Source organism: Vulpes vulpes, chromosome 15 (assembly GCF_048418805.1).
Source record: "Vulpes vulpes isolate BD-2025 chromosome 15, VulVul3, whole genome shotgun sequence".
Classification (NCBI taxonomy): Eukaryota; Metazoa; Chordata; class Mammalia; order Carnivora; family Canidae; genus Vulpes; species Vulpes vulpes.
In genome coordinates this window covers 76,574,381-76,595,444 of record NC_132794.1, presented here as the reverse complement: position 1 = coordinate 76,595,444, position 21,064 = coordinate 76,574,381, and the positions used below count along the sequence as shown (strand labels likewise).

The 21,064-nt window shown below is 34.9% G+C and overlaps 1 protein-coding gene across 30 annotated transcripts in view; it reads right to left on the bottom strand.

Annotated features, from left to right (window-relative positions):
- SCAPER (S-phase cyclin A associated protein in the ER) overlaps nucleotides 1-21,064 on the bottom strand; it is a 420,028-nt gene that overhangs the window by 305,240 nt on the left and 93,724 nt on the right. For all 30 annotated transcript variants that reach the window (XM_072739204.1, XM_072739209.1, XM_072739212.1 and 27 more), the window contains 3 exons: nucleotides 20,669-20,780; nucleotides 17,912-18,052; nucleotides 9,363-9,518 (listed from right to left, as the gene is read on the bottom strand). In XM_072739204.1, coding sequence (XP_072595305.1) covers nucleotides 9,363-9,518; nucleotides 17,912-18,052; nucleotides 20,669-20,780 — 409 coding nt within the window. The remainder of the gene's footprint in view (nucleotides 1-9,362; nucleotides 9,519-17,911; nucleotides 18,053-20,668; nucleotides 20,781-21,064) is intronic.

Here is a 21,064-nt window from a genome sequence, read left to right as displayed (position 1 = left end):
GTTTTTAAATGTTAGAGTTCTGTGTAAAGTGAAAATGATTAAAGTCAGCACCATTCTGACAAATTTATGTATTCAAGCCAAGCAGATCCCTGCTTGCTACTAGGTATGCTTCTCAGAATTAAAAAAATAATAATTATTATTATTATAATGATGTGGTTTTCATGTCATTTATCAGTGTTCCACATAATTAAAAGAATAAATGCTCTTTGAAGGAGAAACGATGTTATTCATATTCTGTGAGAATCTAACATGTATTTTATGGTTAATCACCTCTAAAGCCCTGTGTTTACAAATGGTTTCAGAAATGCCAGAACATGATGAACAAAGTGTAGTTAACAGATTTCTGAACTAAAGCATTCATGAAGGAGTTAAGTGGAAAAATATAAAATACTATGTCCCATATATATTTTTGCCTACTGGGAGTACTTTGCTAACTCTCATGGTATTACAGCTGTACTGATACATGTTATTTTCATATGCACATTGTGTTATTTTTTCTGCTTGGCATTTTAAATACACTTTTTACATGAAGATACTTTTTTGTTATATAATTCAGAAAAATTTTCGATCAGGTTTTAGAGATTTTGTTTCCATCATGGCTCCTAATATTTTTGTTCTATTTCATTAAAATCATATGTTGACATTTTTATCTTATCTTCAATGTCTTCCACTATCTTTTACAACACATCAACCTCCATGTTTACAAATACAGAATTATGAGAAAATTTAAAGACTATCTTGAAATTATTATTCTTTCTTCATGGAAAAGGTATATATTATCACATCTTCATTTTCTCTTAATGATATTATTTTTCATTTGTATTAGTTTTTTTAAGTTTGCATTTTAATCACCTAGCACTCCTTACAAATGCTCCTTAATCCCCACTCACTTAATCCGCACAGTTCAACCATCCCCCAACCCACCTCCCCTCTGATAACCATCAGTTTGTCATCTACTATTAAGAGTCTGTTTCTTGGGACACCTGGTGGCTCATGGGTGGCTCAGGGGTTGAGCGTCTGCCTTCGGCTCAGGGCGTGATACTGGGGTCCCGCGATTGAGTCCTGCATTGGGCTCCTTGCATAGAGCCTGCTTCTCCCTCTGCCTGTGTCTCTGCCTCTCTCTCTGGGTCTCTCATGAATAAAGAAATAAAATCTTTAAAAAAAAAAAAAAAAGAGTCTGTTTCTTGGTTTGTCTTTTTTTTTTCCTTTGCAGCTTTCTTTTTTTTTTTTTAAGATTTTATTTATTTATTTGACAGAAAGAGAGAGGGAGAGCACAAGCAGAGGGAGCAGAAGGAGAAGTAGCAGGAGAAGGAGAAGCAGACTTCCTACTGAGAAGGAAGCTTGATCCCAGGACCCTGCAATCATGACTTGAGCCAAAGGCAGATGCTCAACCAACTGAGCCACCCAGGTGCCCCATGCCTTTCTTTCTTAAAGTCCACATGAGTGAAATCATATGGTGTCTTTCTCTGACTTATTTCACTTAGCATTATACTCTCTAGCTCTATCCATCTCATTGCAAATGGCAAGATTTCATTCATTATTATGACTGCATAATATTCCATCATGTGTATATATACCACATCTTCTTTATCCAATCATTAGTTGACAGACACCAGGGCTGCTTCCATATCTTGCCTGTTGTACATAATGCTGCTATAAACATAGGTATGCATGTTTCAGTTAGTGTTTTTGTATGCTTTGTGTAAATATCCAAAGTGCCAATGCTGGATCAGAGGGTAGTACTATATTTTTAGAGAGAGCTAGTATGAGAGTGAGGGGGGAGAGAGGGGGAGAGAGAGAAAAACCTTAAGCAGGCCTGAGTTGAAATCAAGAGTCAGACACTTACCCAACTAAGCCACCCAAGTGCCACCATTTTTAACTTTGTAAGAAATCTCCACAGTTTTCCAGAATGGCTGCACCAGTTTGCCTTGCCACCAACAGTGCAAGAGGGTTCCTTTCTTTCCACATCCTCACCAATACCTATCGTTTCTTATCTTACTGATTTTAGCCATTCTGACAGGTGTGAAGTGATATCTCATTGTAGAGTTGATATGTATTTCCCTGACAGTGAGTGATGATGAACATCTTTTCATGTTTCCATTAGCCATCTGGATGTCTTTTTTTGGAAAAATGTCTGTTCATGTCTTCTGCTCCTATACTAATTATTTGGTTTTTGGATGGAGTTTCGTAAGTTCTTTATATATACTGGATATTAACCCTTCATGGATATATCATTTGCAAGTATTTTCTCCCATTCCATAGGTTGCTAATATGGATTTTTTTTAACTGCAAAGAAATTTGAATTTAAGAGAAAACTCTTTTGTTTATATTTTCTTCATTGAAGATAATTTTCTGTGCCAGATTTATTTGTTTTTAGTCCTATTAAAGAGTTTTTGAAATCTTAGATAACTAAACAAGTTTCCACATATTATGCTTACTTAGTAACATGAAATAGCTATAACCAGTTCATGAATAGTATACACAACATAAAGAATATTTTTAAAATCTAGCTGCATGCCTCTAGCAGTCAGTAATCTGCCACATATACCTTTCTGAAATCAGTACATTTCCTAATTCCCTTCTTGCCCTGGACCCCTTCCCAAAAAAATAAAGAATAAAAAATAAAACCAAAACCCACCCTCCCCAAATGTAGGGACTTTTTGGCTTACTATTTTAGAAAGATTTTCTTCCTGGGGTAGACAGAGCTTGTTGTAAGTATGACGTTACTGTAGTCAGCATAATTAAGTGTTAGAAGTATTCTCATGTCTCCTCAGTGTCCTCAAAATAGGAACTGTTTTAGTATTTTTTTTCTGTCATTTATTGGGCACTTACTATATTAAACACTTTGCTAAGTCCTTACTTATATTAGTAATTTTGATATCACAACGAACTGGAGCTTTCTAAAGTAAAATGACTTGCACAAGACTATATAAACAGTAGTTAGAAGAACCTAAATAAGTGTATTCCATTAATCATAATGACTAGGGTCCAGGGAGAGGTTGTGTGAGCTCTCTGGGGGATGGGGATGAATTGAAAAATATATATATCAATTCAATCAAAAACATAAGAAACAACAGGTGTTGGCGAGGATGTGGAGAAAAAGGAACCCTCCCTCTTGCACTGTTGGTGGGAATGCAAACTGGTACAGCCATTCTGGAAAACAGTATGAAGTTTCCTCAAAAAATTAAAAACAGAAGTACTCTCTGATCCAGCAGTGGCACTACTGGGTACTTATGTAAAGAATACAAAAACACTAATTCAAACATACACCCCTATGTTTACAGCAACATTCTTTCCAATAGCCAAGATATGGAAGCAGCCCAAGTGTCCATCGAAGAATGAGTGTATATATTATACAATGGAATATTATTCTGTCATAAAAAGGAATGAAATCCTCCCATTTACAATGACACGGACAGGGCTAAAAAGCATAATGCTAAACCAAATAAGTCAGTCAGAGAAAGACAAATACCACATGATTTCACTCATGTGGAATTTAAGAAACAAAACAAATCTATAAAGGAAGAAAGAGAAAGAGAGAGACAAACCAGAAACAGACTCTTTATATAGAAAACCAACTGATGATTTAAGGTGGGTGAGGAGATGGGTGAAATAAGTAGTGGAATTAAGGAGTCTCCTTGCGATGAGCACTGGGTGATGTATGAAACTCTTGGATCACTATATTGTACACCTGAAACTAATAAAACACCGTATGTTAAATGTAATTAAAACCTTAAAAAAAATCTGCATTCTGTCTGTAACCACAAGTTTCACAATAAAATGCAAAAGGCTTAGTTATTAAATGTAAAGAATTAAGCCAGAACTTTTCACTTCATATTTTGTAAAATCAAAAGCCTTAAAACTATACTTTCAAAAATTATAAAATAGCTTTATAAATGAAATATACGTGTATATATACTTTATGTGTATGTTCAATGTAGCCAAGTTGACTATGTAAACATAACGTCAACTTGCTGGTTGTATTCATCTATGTAAGACATACTCCAACACTGTACAAATAGAAATAACTGTACTTCAAAAAATATTAAATATTTTATTTTCTGTTTTTAGTTAATGGAAAAGATAAATGGTAACTATAGGTAGTGAATAAGACTGGTTAAGTTCAGCTAGTGTTTTCCTATCTAAAATTTAAATTTCCTAAATAAAAGAAACTTTGTACCCCATTGCATCCTGCACAGGACAGGAGTTCCATAAATACCTGTTAAATGAAGCACAGCTTCCTAAAATAATACACATTATAAATGTACATGCAGATGATGAATCAGAAAGATACCTAATTCCTAAGCCTTCTGAAACCTCTGAAATCCCCATGTACCTTGCTTTATAGTTGGATTTATTTGTGGCAGCCTGAGAATGAATATTGCAAATCCCTACCTTTTTATGCCTATAATTCAAATGATTAGGGCAAAAGGACAGGCAGAGTATCTAAGGAAACTGGACTATAACTGACCAAAATTCGCTGAGTGAAATAAGTCAATCGGAGAAGGACAAACAGTGTATGTTCTCATTCATTTGGGGAATATGAAAAATGGTGAAAGGGAATATAAAGGAAGGGAAAGGAGGTGTTGGGAAATATCGGGAAGAGAGACAGAACATAAAGACTCCTAACTCTGGGAAGCGAACTGGGGGTGGTGGATGGGGAGGAGGGCTCTGGGTGGAGGGGAATGGGTGATGGGCACTGAGGCGGACACTTGACGGGATGAGCACTGGGTGTTTTCCTGTATGTTGGTAAATTGAACACCAATAAAAATTAATTTAAAAAATAAATAAATAAAACTGACCAAAATTCACATAAGAAAACTGGCAAATTAAAAATATATGATGAGTACTTACTAAGTATTTTGCTTACAAGAAGGATCACAATTGCCTCTAACAGCTTATTGGAATGTTAAACAAGTGGTGAAAGTAAAGCAGAAGAGGACCTTACTATCATTGTACCCAGAGAATGTGCTGCATTAGTGCCTTGCACCTCTAGTAACGACTACACATTAAAAGATTTTTTGATTATATATGCTATACGTTACCAGCAGACTTTTTCATTATTATACAGGTCAATTAAACTTGACAAGTTTTTAATTTTTCTTCAAAAATAAAATCCATAGGAAATTAACTCATTTTTAATAAGAAAAATCATTCTGAACAGTCAAAACAATTTTTAAAGAGTATCAAAAATCTGGGGATCCCTGGGTAGTTCAGTGGTTTAGCGCCTGCTTTGGCCCAGGGCGTGATCCTGGAGTCCTGGGATGGAGTCCCACACCAGGCTCCCGGCATGGAGCCTGCTTCTCCCTCAGCCTGTGCCTCTGCCTCTCTCTCTATGTCTATCATGAATAAATAAAATCTTTAAAAATAATTTTTTTAAAGAGTATCAAAAATCCCTTATTACTTTTAGAAAAGAACTGCTTCATATGGTTTAACTCATACGGGGCATATAAGAAATAGTGAAAGGGATTATAGGGGAAAGGAGAGGAACTGAGTGGGAAATATCAGAGAGGGAGACAAACCATGAGTGACCGCTAACTCTGGGAAACAAACAAGGGGTACTGGAAGGAGAGGTGGGTGGGGGGATGGGGTGACTGGGTGACAGGCACTGAGGGGGGCACTTGACAGGATGAGCACTGGGTGTTACACTATATGTTGGCAAACTGAATTTAAATTTAAAAATACATTTAAAAAAAGAGCAGCTTTCCTTTCAGTTTTAAAATGTTCCAATTTATCAAATAAGAGTAATCATTTTAAAATGGAACATTACTACTATATTTCAAATCTTCAGATATACAAATTGAATGCAAAAAAGGGAACCAAAGATTTCCATTCTAAATACATACTCATATATTTCCCCCCAAAACCCAGCCAAAGTTACCTCTTCCAGAGAATTTTACCTGACAATCCCTTCCTACCAAAAAAGCTAATTATTTCCTCCTCTGTAGCTTATACATAGTTCTACAACATTTTCATATTATGTTGAACTGTTCACCATAAAGGATCACATCTTATCTCTGAATTATCAATGCCTAATGGTTCCTTAAAAGTAACACATAATTCACATAATACAATGGTTGAGCATCTGCCTTTGGGTCAGCGCGTGATCCCAGAGACCTGGGATCGAGTCCTGCATCGGGCTCCCCACAGAGAGCCTGCTTCTCCCTCTGCCTGTGTTTCTGCCTCTCTCTGTTTCTCATGAATAAATAAATAAAAATCTTTAAAATAAATAAATAAATAAAAATAAAAAATAAATTTCAAATATTCTATTTTATTTACTCATTTAAGAGTATTAGTAGGTAAGTAACTTTTAAATAATAAAAATTTTTGCTGCTCCTTAGTGAAGAAAAGCTGAAGTTTTTCAAACAAAGTCATTCTGTATTTTTAAACTTAGCACTCAGATTCAAGTAAAACACTGACTCAAATCAAATAGAGATCAGGGATGAATATGGTAATGCCTGCCAATACCCACAAATATCAAAGGATAATCAACAAAGTTTAAAACTGTATTGATATTTTATTTTTTAAAGATTTATTTATTTATTCATAACAGACACAGAGAGAGAGAGAGAGAGGCAGAGACACAGGCAGAGGGAGAAGCAGGATCCATGCCAGGAGCCCGACGCGGAACTCGATCCCAGGACTCCAGGATTGCGCCCTGGGCCAAAGGCAGGCGCTAACCTGCTGAGCCACCCGGGGATCCCCCTGTAATGATATTTTAACTTCCTAAAACCACCAGTAACATAAAGAAGCATTAAATATTAATAACACCTCCAGTGTTTAACATAATAAAGCTCGGCATGGCCTGTTCCCTAACCCTACAGGGCAGTCCTCACCCAGGTCTCCGGCCTGGAATGCCTACTTCTCATTATTTGCATCTGTCTTACTGTTTGCAAACCTTAGCTGAGGTATCAACTCCTCTAGGAAGCTTTTCATGACTGTTGCACATCCTTGCCACTCCCAATTGGAATACGGTGTTTTCCTCTGTGCTTCTAAGAATGCCTTTTCTGTTATACTGATTCTGTCAGGTTATAATTAGTACACATGACCCCCCATTGAGAACAGTGATGTATCCTTTTCATGTCCTCGAGTCTAGCACAGCATAGGCTACAGTAGTAACTCAATTAATAATCACTGAATAAGTAAACAAATAAATATTGGTCATAACAAAGTATGTCTGCATTTATACCTGAATACTATAAAATTTGTTCTCTACATCAAAAATGTCAAGTCCTTATTTCTAGCCTGTGCAAAAAGATTTTTTCCCTCCTCTTTCCAAGGAGAAGTGCCTTGCCTTTGAAGACACTCCTAACAGCATGGAGAGAGCCCTTGCAGATGGCATGCAGGTGATCAAGGTTCCAGATAGAAATCTGTATCAACAGTTGACGTCAAAAGCTGCCCTGGTGCTGGATTCCCTACAAGAATTCCAGTCCAAGCTGTTTGGTTTGCCACCCTCTGAGTGAACAGTGCACCACACCTCTCTGAGTGCCATGGCCACTGCACCCACTCTGGTGACCCATGCCACCCAGGAAATCACCACATGAGGAGTCCTTGCAGCCCACGTGGTTGGCCTTCTCATCCCATGGGCTTGGTCTACTCCAGCTAGTGCTGACAAATCACAGACATAGCTGAGAGACAGAAAAGCAGAAACAGTCCAGAACAAAGATCAAAACTCTCATTTGCATAATCATATACAGTATGTGAATGATCATACAATGTCATTATATTTGAAGAATCAAGTAACAGTCATATACAGCAAATATATATACATGGTTGTATAAATTCTTGTGCATGTATGCATATATATGTATTTATACATACACATATATATGTAAAATACTTCCTTTTCCAAAACAATGTGAAATTCTATTCGTGTTCTTTTCCTTTTTAGTTTTTCTCAACCGTGGCTGGAAAATGAAAATGTGTGTGTGTACACATGTATATAAGCTTATAATATGTATGAATATATTTATTTATATACTTACTATACTACTTCATTCTTTTAAGTATCGGCTTTAATGTGCCATAGCGATTGATAAAAGAGATGGTAACTGTATTTGGTTTGCAATCTGAGAAGAAAAGCCATGTCATAGATGAGCCCTTGAAATTATCCTCTTTCTTAGCAAAACTGAGTACTTCAGAATCTCTGAAGACTCAGAATCTCTCTATGGACTGCTATGCAAATACAAATTTGGAGCCATTTATCTTTTCGGTGTGAACAAACTGTAGCTTATATCTTACATCTAGGCATATGTCCACGTTTGAGGATATTTTCTACTTCAAAAAAAAAAACTCCTTCCCCTCAAAATTTATTTTTCTAATATAGTCTTTGGTACAAATGTAATTTGAATTCAGAATGCATAGTTGTATGACTGAGAGACTCAGCACATTTTTGGAATAATTTACCAGACATTAGACTTTGGCAATGGATCCCTTTCAGTAGATTTACTCAGCCTTTTGTGATGGGAAAACTGAAAAATCTTTGAACATGGGAAAGACATAATCAGAGGATGTACCCTGTCTGCTGGTCTGTCACTGATTATTTGAGCTAATTTTCAACTGTGAGTTATAGGAAAATTATGGTGATGTATGCTCTTGTGAGGAGGGTTGGTCATCTGCTGATGGTTGCCTCTGACCGTTGAAGAGTTTTGTATCTGTTCAACAAATTCATTTCAGCATTACTGATCACCTGTGTATGGGTCTATTTGAATTTTTCTTTAAACTGGTTATAACATCTTACTGGATCCCTCACCAATTAATTGAGTTGAATAAAATCTTTGAATCAGTGCAAAAAGAAAAAAATGTCAAGTCCTAAAAGAGTCTTATGGATAAGACTTTGTACTGAAGAAGGTCTAAAATAGTTTATAATTATCAGTACAGTCTATGTGTTAACCTTTCTTCCGATCCTGAAAATGGTAGCTAAATTAGGGTTTACCACACAGAGGTCAAAGCTAAGTAATTAAAGTATCCAATGATACTGCCCAATAAATGACAGGTGTTCCTTGTTGCAAGCATAAAGACTGCCCAGTTCCGTAAGGCTACATACACTGGTTCAAACACAATCCTTTTTTAAGTGGAAGGGAAGGAGTATATTATTATGAAACCCAATTAGCAAAGAATATATAATAATCTGTCCAAAGCAAAACTGTATGACTGCTATGCACTAATGAAAACACGGATTACCATATATACAATTACACTGTCTTTTGGCAATCAGACTTCATTATTCCACAATGCAATAATAAACCATGTACTACTGGGTCAGAAACTAGTAGGTCTTACTCCTTGTTGGATACTCAGCAATAGCTCAGAGCCTAGGATATAACAGGTGCTCAATAATTGCTTGCCAAATAAAATTCTACCTGAACAGCTTCATCACGTGCTTGTTTTTCTTCCTGTCTTCGCTGACGTTCTTCCTGTAACTCATTAAGCCTCTGCTCATATTCCTTCAATTTTGATAAGACATCATGGCGCTTATTCTGGGCTTCAAGGGTATTTATGAAGGCAATTTCATTTACCTTCAATAAAAACAAAGAAAGTATCAAATCAAGTTGATTCTAAGACACACCACAAAAATAAGAAACCTAACAGCAATTTTTGTATAGTAATATAAACCACTAGTAAAGCATGAAACAAAAACTGAATATAGGTCTTTTCCTTTAATATTTGTTTCAAAAATGGATAGTAATCCAGTGTATATAAGAAATCTACATGGGACTCCTGGGTGGCTCAGCAGTTGGGCACCTGCTTTCAGCTCAGGTCATGATCCTGGGATCCAGGATCAAGTGCCACATCAGGCTCCCTGTGAGAAGCCTGCTTCTCTATCTATGTCTTGCCTCTTTCTCTCTCGGTCTGTGTCTCTCATGAATAAATAAATAAATCTTAAAAAAAAAATCTACAAGCCTTAGTAAGAAATGATTTAAGGGGATCCCTGGGTGGCTCAGAGGTTTGACACCTGCCTTTGGCCCAGGGCCTGATCCTGGAGTCCCGGGATTGAGTCCTGCATCGGGCTCCCTGCATGGAGCCTGCTTCTCCCTCTGCCTGTCTCTCTGCCTGTCTCTCTCTCTCTCTCTCTCTGTCTATCATGAATGAATGAATGAATGAATGAATAAATAAATAAATAAATAATATAAAAAAATTTAAAAAAAATGATTTAAAATACCTGCCACTAAAGTATTTTTAAGTCAAGAAAAGATTGATTCTTACAAAAACATCTCATAAAGTTCTACTTAACTCATCATAATCTGCAATTATATAAATTACATTAAAATTTAAATAGGTATATAGATGTTATTCTAATGAGTTTGGGATAACAAAACTTAAAACAAGCAACAAATCATTTTTCTTCGACACATACTAAATGAGTGACAATTAGGAACAAAGTAGTGAACTATCTACAGCATCCTCAACTTCACATGTAATGATACTTACCAAGTTTTGCCAGAAAGTATAGTTTATCCAAGTAAAGTTTAGCTAAAGCTGGAAAAAGTCAGTTAAGATCAAATTTCTCATTTTTGAAAGCCAGAGGGAAGGCATGCTATAGTGAAAATGGTAGAGTAAAACAGGAAAGTAAACACTGGGACTGACTCTGACAGAAGTTCAGATTCCAGGAATCCATGCTGGATGTAATAAGACCTACCACTAGAAATGTTAAAAGTCTCAGACAAGAGAGTTTGAAAATAGTTCTAATAAGAATTTCCCTGCCACATGGACACTTTTTAAAGTAGGATAATAACACAAGTATCCTTCAAACTATACTGAAAGTAGAAGACAAATAGCTGTACTCAAGGAAAACAAATCATACTATATCAGGCCTCACATGTTAAGCATAATAAAAAATGAAAGAAAAAACAATAGGAATTAATGCTCTAGACAAAATAAGTAAAGTTAAGAGGGAAGAGTGTGCAAAAGTTGGGTAAAATTTCAAATTGTCATGTTGGTCAAGGGATACAAAGTTTCAATTATGAAAGATGAATACATTTTAGAGATGTACAGCATGGTGATGACACTTAACAATACTTGAAATTTGCTAATAAGATAGATCTTCAATTTTCTCAGCACATATGCAATTTGTGTCCATAAATGGTAATTAAGTAGAGGTGATAGTTATGTTAATTGGCTGGGCTGTGATCATTCTACAGTGTATACATGTATTAATGTATCATACTTTAAACAATATATATAATTTTGATGTGTCAATGAGATCTCATTGTTAATGAGATCTCAATTAATCAATCAATAAGCAGTTAACAGGAAAATTAAAAAAAAAAAAACAATTTGGAAGAAAATATAAACCAAGAAACACCAGAAAACTTCCTCAGCAAACTTTGTAATATAAAAGAAGTTAACAAAAACCTGAATTTAAAGGTGCAAAATAATGATTAAAAAAAAAACAATAAAAGATTAGTAAACTAAGGAAACATTATCAAGTAACCAAGTAACACTATCACTGAGTTAGAAAAAGCATGGAGCAAATAAAGGCAGCAAAAAATCAAGTCACTGAGAGAGCTAAGTCTTTCAACAAATTAATGCAGAACTTGAATATTTATGTGTAATAAGCTCTGAATATAATGAACATATCAAGTTAGCCAAATATAAGAATAACATATATAGTTAAGAAAGACAAGAGGCATCTGAGTGATTCAGTCAGTTAAGTGTCAGTTAAGCATCGGACTCTTGGTTTTGGTCATGATCTTAGAGTCATGGAATCAAGCCCTGCCTCAGGCTCCATAATCCATGATCAGCACAGAGTCTACTTGATCCTCTCCCCCCTCCCTGCCCTTCTTCCTCCACCCCCACCCCACTGGCTCATGTGCACACTCAAATAGATAAGATAGACAAAATCTTTGGGTAAAAAAAGACAAAGGAAAATATTCCAACATGTAATATGGATAAATTTCCATTATAAAAAAAAACTGAAAATTGAAAGAGCTCATGTTATTTCATGAGAAAATGTTCAGAAGATGAATACCAAGAATATCCTTATTAAATCTTATTAAATTACAAAACACTAAGGAAGAGGAATAATTTTTTACACTTCTAAGCAGTAAATGCAAATCACCTACAAGAAGGAGAGGGGGAAAAACCAATGTGGCCTCAGGCTTCTCCCCAGAGGTAATTAATGCTCAAAGAAAATAAAGCCTACAAAATTTTGAAGGAAAAACATTATGAACCCTGAATCTTATCTCTAGTCAAAATGTATTCAGATAAAAATGCCACAGCCTTAGACACAGAAGGACTCAAGGATTAGAGCATATATAAGCTCTTCTTGAAAAAAAGTCCCTTGTTAATAAAATCCAGCCAACCACAGACAAGTCAAAACAACTCATAAATGGAAAATTAGTAAAGCTGTGAGTTATTTATATACAGAAGGAAAACTATACAAAGGAATTTATAGTTTCAGAGCAAAGTATAATGTTATCTACCTTAACAATGTAAAAATAATAAAACTATGAATAATTTTTGGGAGGAGACTAGGATGATGGAAAGAAATAGTAGTTTCCTTTGTGAGAAAGAAACATTACAAAATTCTCTCAATTTTACTGTTATTTTACTTCCATCTCTTAAAATGGATATAAAATAGAGCTTAATACTTCTTATTCAGGGATCCCTGGGTGGCGCAGCGGTTTGGCGCCTGCCTTTGGCCCAGGGCGCGATCCTGGAGATCCGGGATCGAATCCCATGTCGGGCTCCCGGTGCATGGAGCCTGCTTCTCCCTCTGCCTGTGTCTCTGCCTCTCTCTCTATCTCTCTGTGACTATCATAAATAAATAAAAATTAAAAAAAAAAAAATTAAAAAAAAAAAAACTTCTTATTCATAAGTATCATTTACAGTATAATTTCATTTTTTTAAAGTTACCTATTCTTGCAATCTGAACGTTAATCTAGAGAGATGTTGGGACAGTATTGACCATCTACGTGGTGGCTATTTCTGAGGGTGGAATTTTGAGTTGCCCTTACTATATTGCTTCAATTCTTTAAAATGAAAATAAACTATTTTTATAATAATGATATGGCTACTACTCTTAATATAAAATTAAAATCGACTGTAATTATGAGTAGATGTTACAACTGAAAATGATTCAATGACACCATTAAGAAACAGAAAATGAAGGCCAATTTTACACTATTATAGACAAAGATCCAAGATAAAATTGGGTCCTGAATAACTCAGACTACACTAAGAGTCACTATCACCTAAACAGTCAATGACTTATTTTCAACCATCAATGTACCCAAAAAAGAAGGAAGGAATTTGAAATGACTATTAATTTACTCCATGAATTCACAAACGTATGAGAAAAAAAAATTCTTGATTATATAACAGGACTGAAATGAATATAGTTGGTCTCAAGGGAATTAAATTTCTAGTAGAACTTAAATACATTTTTTAAAGCCAGAAAAAAATGACTGGATTATTAGTACTCTTGGATTAGTAATAATACAACAAAAACACATTTATGAAAAATTAAGAAGCAAAATATAAATAAGATGTACCATTTTACAGTTCTATCATTTCACAAAATATTTTCAGTATCCTGAAGATGGCACTGACTGCTTCAGAACATGCATATGCAAATTTAATCCTTTCATCAAAATTTTTGAGATGTAGTTAAGGTTATTCCTAATTTTAAAATGAACCAAAAAATAGGGTAAATGGTAAAATAACATCTAAGGCTGTTCAGCTACTAACTGCTTGAATAAAGTCCTGAATCCAAGTTTATCCAACTCCAAAGACTTCAATCTTCATCATGACAAAACATTACTTTTGAAGAAGAAACAATTATTTGATGAACGTAGAACCAAAGCTCCTGATCCTAAGAATCACCTGGAAGACTTATAAAAAATTAAGTTCCTCAGGCCCCACTCCAGCTTACTGAAAGACTCTGCAGAGAAAACCCTTAGAAATCAGAGGACTGTTAAGGTCAGGCAACATCGGAAAATACCGATGTGTGACAAAACCTAAGACAAGAGGTTCTGTCTCATAAATTATATTTGGGTATGAAAGTATATGACAATATTTCATGTAAACTTTTTAGATATTTATGTAATTATACTAAGAACAATTCAATCACAACATTTTTAAATGAATGAGAGATCAAGAATATCTTCTAGATCATGTATTTTCTTTATAAACAGATTTGAAAATGGAATTTCACAGATTTTTGAAAAGAAGCGATAAAAATTAAGAGAATGGACAGCATAGCAATTGGTAGCATGGTTTTAAGGCAATGTTTCATATTTTCAAGAATTTTAGTATGGACTGTTGATTAAGTTTATCTTGATTACTAAGAATTTAAAATTACAAATGACAGCTCATACCCTCAGAAAAAGACACCCAGCAGTTGACCATTTACCTTGATAAAGAGTATTTAAACTGTAGTTTGAGTTAATATGCTTATAACAGCCACCATGGCTTAATAGAATTATAATGAATGTAAATATATTAAGCGATTTGACAAATCAAAATTCATATAACTCTTATGAAAGAAAGACTAAAAAATGAGAATATTAAACCAAATCACAGTAGTAAAAGCAGAGACTATGGAAACACAAAGACCTGAATTTTAATTCTGTGTGACCATCAACAATCTACCTTCAGATTGCTCCTCTAGAAGATAAAGATAATAATAATGCACAGTTCAGAACTTCCACTTCCAGCCACGATGGAGTAACCGGATCCAGATAAACCCTCCCACCTTAAACAACGAAAAATTAGGCAAATACATAAAACCTGAAATTCAATTAATGTAATACAGCAAGTATCAAGAGAACAAAAAACTAAAACCACATTATTTTGTAACAGATGCAGAAAAGCATTTGACAAAATCCAACATCCCTTTGTGATAAAAGCACACAACAAAATAGGAATAAAAAGGAACTTCCTGATGAAAGGCACCTATGAAAACCTACACCTAATATCATACTTTATGATGAAAGACTAAATACCTCCCCTAAAGACTGGGAACAAGACAAGGATGTCATGTCCATGTTTAGCACTTCTATTCAACATTGTATTTCAGGTTCTACATAAAGCAAGAAAAACAAATCAAAGACATCCAGGTTGGAAAAGAAGTAAACCTATATCTATTTGCAGATAACGTGATCTTGTATATAGAAAACCCTGAAGAATCCACTAAAAAGCTATTAGAACTAAAAACCCAGTTCAACCAAGGTTGCAAGAGACAAGACCAATATATAAAATTCAACTGCATTTCTGCGCACTAGCAATAAACAATCTGAAAATAAAATTAAGAAAACAATTCCAATTTACAACCATGTCTACAAGAGTATACACTTAGGAATAAATTTAAGTAAGGTGAAAGATTTTTGAACACTGAAAACTTCAAAGCACTAGATATACATATTCATCAATGGAACAGGATATTATAACAGTAATCAAGATAAAGTGGTATTGGCGTAAAAATAAGCACAGAGACAAATGAAACAGATGGTCAAAAACAGACCCATACATATATGGAAAATAGCTTTTCAACAAGGCTACTAAGGCAATTCAATATAAAAACGATAATGTTTTCAACAATTGCTACTTGACCACCAGATATTCCCTACCAAAAAAAAAAAAAAAATGAACCTCAACCCTACCTCACACCATATACAAAATTTAACTCAAAAGGAAAAAAAAAAATTTAACTCAAAAGGAATACACACCTCATTGTAAAATTTAAAACTCCTATCAAAAAATTAAGAGAAAATCTTAGTAACCTTAAATTTAGGTAAAGATTTTTTAAATAGGACACAAAAAAACACAGGTATAGAAAAAAAGAAGTTAATATATTGGGCATTTAAGGAAAAGGCAATCCAAGGACTGTGAGGCATATTTGCAAAACACAGATCTTAATATCTAAAATACATGAAGTCTTCTAAGAAATCTTCATTTGTGACAACATGGATGAAACTGGAGGGCAATATGCTAAATCAAATGAGCCAGACAAAGAAAGACAAATGCTGCATGGTATGATTTTAGATTTGGGGGGGGGGGGGGGGAAGGTGAACTCATAAAAATATAGAGAAGAAAAGTGGCTGCCAGGAGCTGAGGGTGGAAAAAGAAACAGGGAGAAGTTGGAAAAAGCGCATGAACTTTGAGTGATAAGATGAATAAGTTCTGAAGATATAATGTATAACATGGTGAAGACAGTTGATAACACTGTATTGTATAATTGAAATACCCTAAGAGAATAAAACTTAAACATTCTCTCTCTCTCACAGACACACACACACACACACACACACACAAAATAAGTATGTGAGGTAATGGATGTGTTATTTAACTTGATGAGGGGAATGTATATGTTTCATGTTCTATTCTTTATAAAACTTGCTATTTGCCATTTATAGCTCAGCAAAGCTAAAAAAAAGAATTTAATAATAAAACAATAACCTTAATAAATGAACATAATGTTTGAACATACATTTTACCAAACAAGAGATAAAGATATTAAATAAGCACATGAAAAGATGTTCAAAAATGAAAAATAAAACCAAATGTGATACTGTAGACACATCCTAAAATGGAGTGGCTAAAATTACAATGTGTAACCATGTCAAATGTTGGTGAGAATGTGGTCAATTAGAACTCTCATCCACTGTGGGTAAGAATACCCAATACCACAAGTATCCCTTGCTTTCCAAAAGTTCTCATTATACCACTTTGCTTTTATGGGAGACCTACATTAGTACTTGTTTTCACTAACCAAAAGAAATCCACAAAAGATCTCTGCTTTATGAAAAAAGGCAAAAAAAAAAAAAATCAAAAACCGTGTTCAGTGTTTGTTTTACAGTGAGTCATTACAGGATTATTAGCACACCCCGAACAGCACCAGCGGCCCCACCAAACTCCTTCTCCAGGAACTACACTCAGCGTCTTAGCATTAAGCCATCATAGTTTTGAATTGTGTTTTGAGCATCTACGCTTTATCTCAATTTACTCTGTGCATCCATTAGCAAGATGCATTCTAATGTATCAGAAAAACCTAAAAGAGGTTATTTTGGGGGTCTGGAAATGCTAACAATGTTTTCCATATACATTAATAGTAATTGCATCTTTATGTCATTCCAGATTACAAAAGGTTTCATAGGAACACTCTACTTTCAGATGGGGGGGGGGGGGATCAATATAATTACCACTTTGGAAAACTGTTTCTTTGAAAGTTAAATATGAACCTATCATGAGGCTCTACTACTCATTCTTAGGTATTTACCCAAGACAATGAAAGCACACATCTGCACAAAGACTTGCACATGATGGTTCACAGCAGCTAGATCTATAATGGCCAAAAACAAGAAAGTAAAACAAATACCTATCAACAGGTGACTGGATTAACAAATTATGGTATTTCTATACAAAGATATACTTCTCAGCAATGAAAAGGAACCAAGATACACAACAGTATGGATGACATTCAAAATAACTATGTTGAGTGAAAGATGCCAGAGGAAGAGAATAGATACTGTATGATTCCATTCATATAAAATTCTAGAAAATGCTAACATCTACAGTGACAAAGAGCAGATCAGCAACTGCACAGTAACAGAGTTGGAAGAAGGAATGAATAGAAAAAGAAGCACAAGCAAACTTCTGAGGGTGATGGAACTGTTTATTATCTTCATTGTGCTGAAGGTTTCAGGAATATATACATGTCAAAACTCATCAAATTGATGTTTTACATATGTGCTATTTATTGTCTGTCAATTTTACCTCAAAAAATTGTAAAAAATTAATATACCTCTCATAGGATTATTCTAAGTATACGATATTGCACCTAATAAGGTTTAAGTGAGCCTGTTATTCTAACACAGAATAATTACTTCATAAATATCAGCTTCTTATATTAACAAATGAAAAAAGTCCTTGGGTAACTAATGCGACATTCAAAGCACCTAAGATATACCTTAGCTTCTTCCTCTTGTGCTTTTTTAACAATTGCTTGTAATTGCACCTCTCGTTTAAATTCAGCATGAAGTAATTTCTCTTCCATCATCCTGCGTCGTTGATCTAATAATTCTTCCTTCCACTTCCGGACATCCTTCTCCTACACAGAGTGAGATCATCACACATAGTAATTTAACAAATAAACAGCTTAGGAATTATAAAGTCTAGAACCTAGAAAAATCTAAAGGAGCATGATTTATGATTAAGAACACAGACCAGGGGGGATCCCTGGGTGGCGCAGTGGTTTAGCACCTGCCTTTGGCCCAGGATGCGATCCTGGAGACCAGGGATCAAGTCCCACATCGGGCTCCCTGCATGGAACCTGCTTCTTCCTCTGCCTGTGTCTCTGCCTCTCTCTCTCTCTCTATCATGAATAAATAAAATCTTTAAAAAAAAAAAAAAAAGAACACAGACCAGGAGCCAGACTACTTGAGTTCATAATCTACCTTGGTCACTTGCTAGCTATAATCAAAAGCTGGCTCAACATGAGTGGGAATAAAACTAACATTTCAGTTGAATTTTAGCTACATAATTATGTGTTTAACCATCTAAAAAAGTATGATGCAGTAACAGCACTAGATTGGAAGTTAGAGGACAGATCTTTAAAGCCCTTGCTCAGCAAATTATTGGTCATGTGACACTGGAAACTGTACTTCACCTCTCCTAGATTCAGTTTTCACACCCGTAAAATAGGATTCAGTATCTGTTCAACTCTGAGCTACAAAGAATTCTGGTTATGAAAACACATATACAAAACCATGCTGAAACAATAACTTATTATACAATTGGAAGGTAGATTTCTGATTAAAATTAATCAAAGAGGGGGCTGCTGGGTGGCTCAGTGGTTGAGCATCTGTCTTTGGCTCAAGTCATGATCCCAGGGTCCTGGGATTGAGTCCCACAGGAGGCTCCCTGGAGGGAGCCTGCTTCTCCCTCTGTCTATGTCTCTGCCTCTCTCTGTGTTTCTCATGAATAAATAAAATCTTTAAAAATATAAAAAAATTAATCAAAGAGATACTTAGATTAATGGAAAAAAAAATTTTTATATTAATGGAAAAATTTAACCAAAGATCCTCTAACATATTGTAGAATTTCAAGAATTTATTATTCTGGTTGCATGAATACTTGGAGGTTATATTACATAAGAAAAAAAACTATATAATTTTAATTTGTCTTAAGGACACAATAAGGGGCTTCTGGGTGGCTCAGTCAGTTAAGCATCTTCCTTCAGCTCATGCTCACTTGCCCTCTATCTCAAATAAATAAATGAAATCTTAAAAAAAAAAAAAAAAGACACAGTAAGAGGGGAAGCTGTTAAAAAAAAAAAAGAGGGGAAGCTGTAGTTGTGTTACAGTATTTCCCTAAAGCGGAGAACTAAATATTAACTCTCAAAGAACTGCACAATAAGGGGTCTGTTTTTTCATTTCAATTCATTCCAAATGATTAAAATAAAAATAATGAAAATTCTTGAGACTCAGGTGAAGAGAAAAATCAGATTTCCTTCTTTTCTCAGTCAACTTTTCTGCTGTACTAAACAGAACCTTATACTACACCTCATTTTAAAAACTATTTGGGGGATCCCCGGATGGCTCAGTGGTTTAGCGCCTGCTTTTGGCCCAGGGTGCAATCCTGGAGTCCTGGGATCGAGTCCCGAGTCGGGCTCCCGGCATGGAGCCTGTTTCTCCCTCCTCCTGTGTCTCTGCCTCTCTCTCTCTATCATAAATAAATAAATAAATCTTTAAAAAAATAAAAACTATTTAGGTTATTTAGTCCAACTATCTCTTCCAAACTTAAATACACATTATAAGTAATACAAATAGTGTTTAAGATTTTATTTATTTTTTTAAAGATTTTATTTATTTATTCATGACAGAGAGAGAGAGCTAACAGCTAACAGCATGACTGCAAACTCATGAGAGACTCTGAATAAAAATCACTAAGCAAAGCAATCCAGGTTTTCTTGCCCACAGATATTGTAAGCTAATAAATATTTGCTGTTTTAAGTGGCTAAGTTTTGAGGTCATTTGTTATATAGCACACATAACTAATACAGTCCATGCCTATATCTGCCATATTAAAGTAACAATGACTATATAACAAGTAACAGCCATTCTAACACTATACTGTTATACTTGCCACATTTAATCATCATATGAAGTCAATAGTTATAACTGTGATTTTACAAATAAAGAAACTGAAATGCACTATTGTTGAATAACTTGCCCAGGGTATCATGTAAAACCAAGGTTTGACCACTAGTTAGTCATTTCCAGACCCCATGTTCTTTCCACTATATCACTGTTCAGAAGCGGCACTATTCTAAATACTCTAAGACTCTCTTCTATAAATTCAATTAATGCCCCACTGTTTCAAACCTGATAATCTGAGGCTCAAAACTATCCTAACTCATCCTACACTGTCCACAAGACTCCCCAAAGAAATGCCCCCCCCCATGAAAACGGCAAAAGACAAAGCACAGCTTCAATAATCCATGCAAATTCTGCAAGTATCAAATTACTAGCTAATTTAGAAACGTCAATTTTTTTCTTTTTTGCAGGTAACCTTCTGTAATTCCATAGGTAGAAATGCTTTGGTTTCCAAGAAAATGTAATTATTTTTATAGTTGCACTAGCTTCTCTTACACCAAAAAAAAAAGTCAAGTTAAAAATCAGCCCATCAATTTAAGGCTATCAGAATTTCTAAATATTAAACTCACCCTTTCTAATAATTTCTGAAGCTTTAATGTTTTCTCTTCACGTAACTTTTCCCTTAGCTGCTGTGCTTTCATTTGTTTTTCTTCATGTTTCTTCTTAGATTCTGCAATTGTTCTATTAACACAAACAAATGGACAGAAGACACAAATGTTTACATGATAAAGCCAAAAATATTTTCTTTAGTCTTAAACATTTTTAAAATAAATATAAAAAGTATACAAAGCTAATTTTGGACTAACATTTCAGGAAAACTGTCACTTTTCAATGTATCTGTAACTATCCTGAGTAATGTGCCGTACAATGTTGTGCAGCAACTCCACTTAATAGTCAGGAGTCGGGGCAGCCTGGGTGGCTCAGCGGTTTAGCGCCACCTTCACCCCAGGGCCAGATCCTGGAGA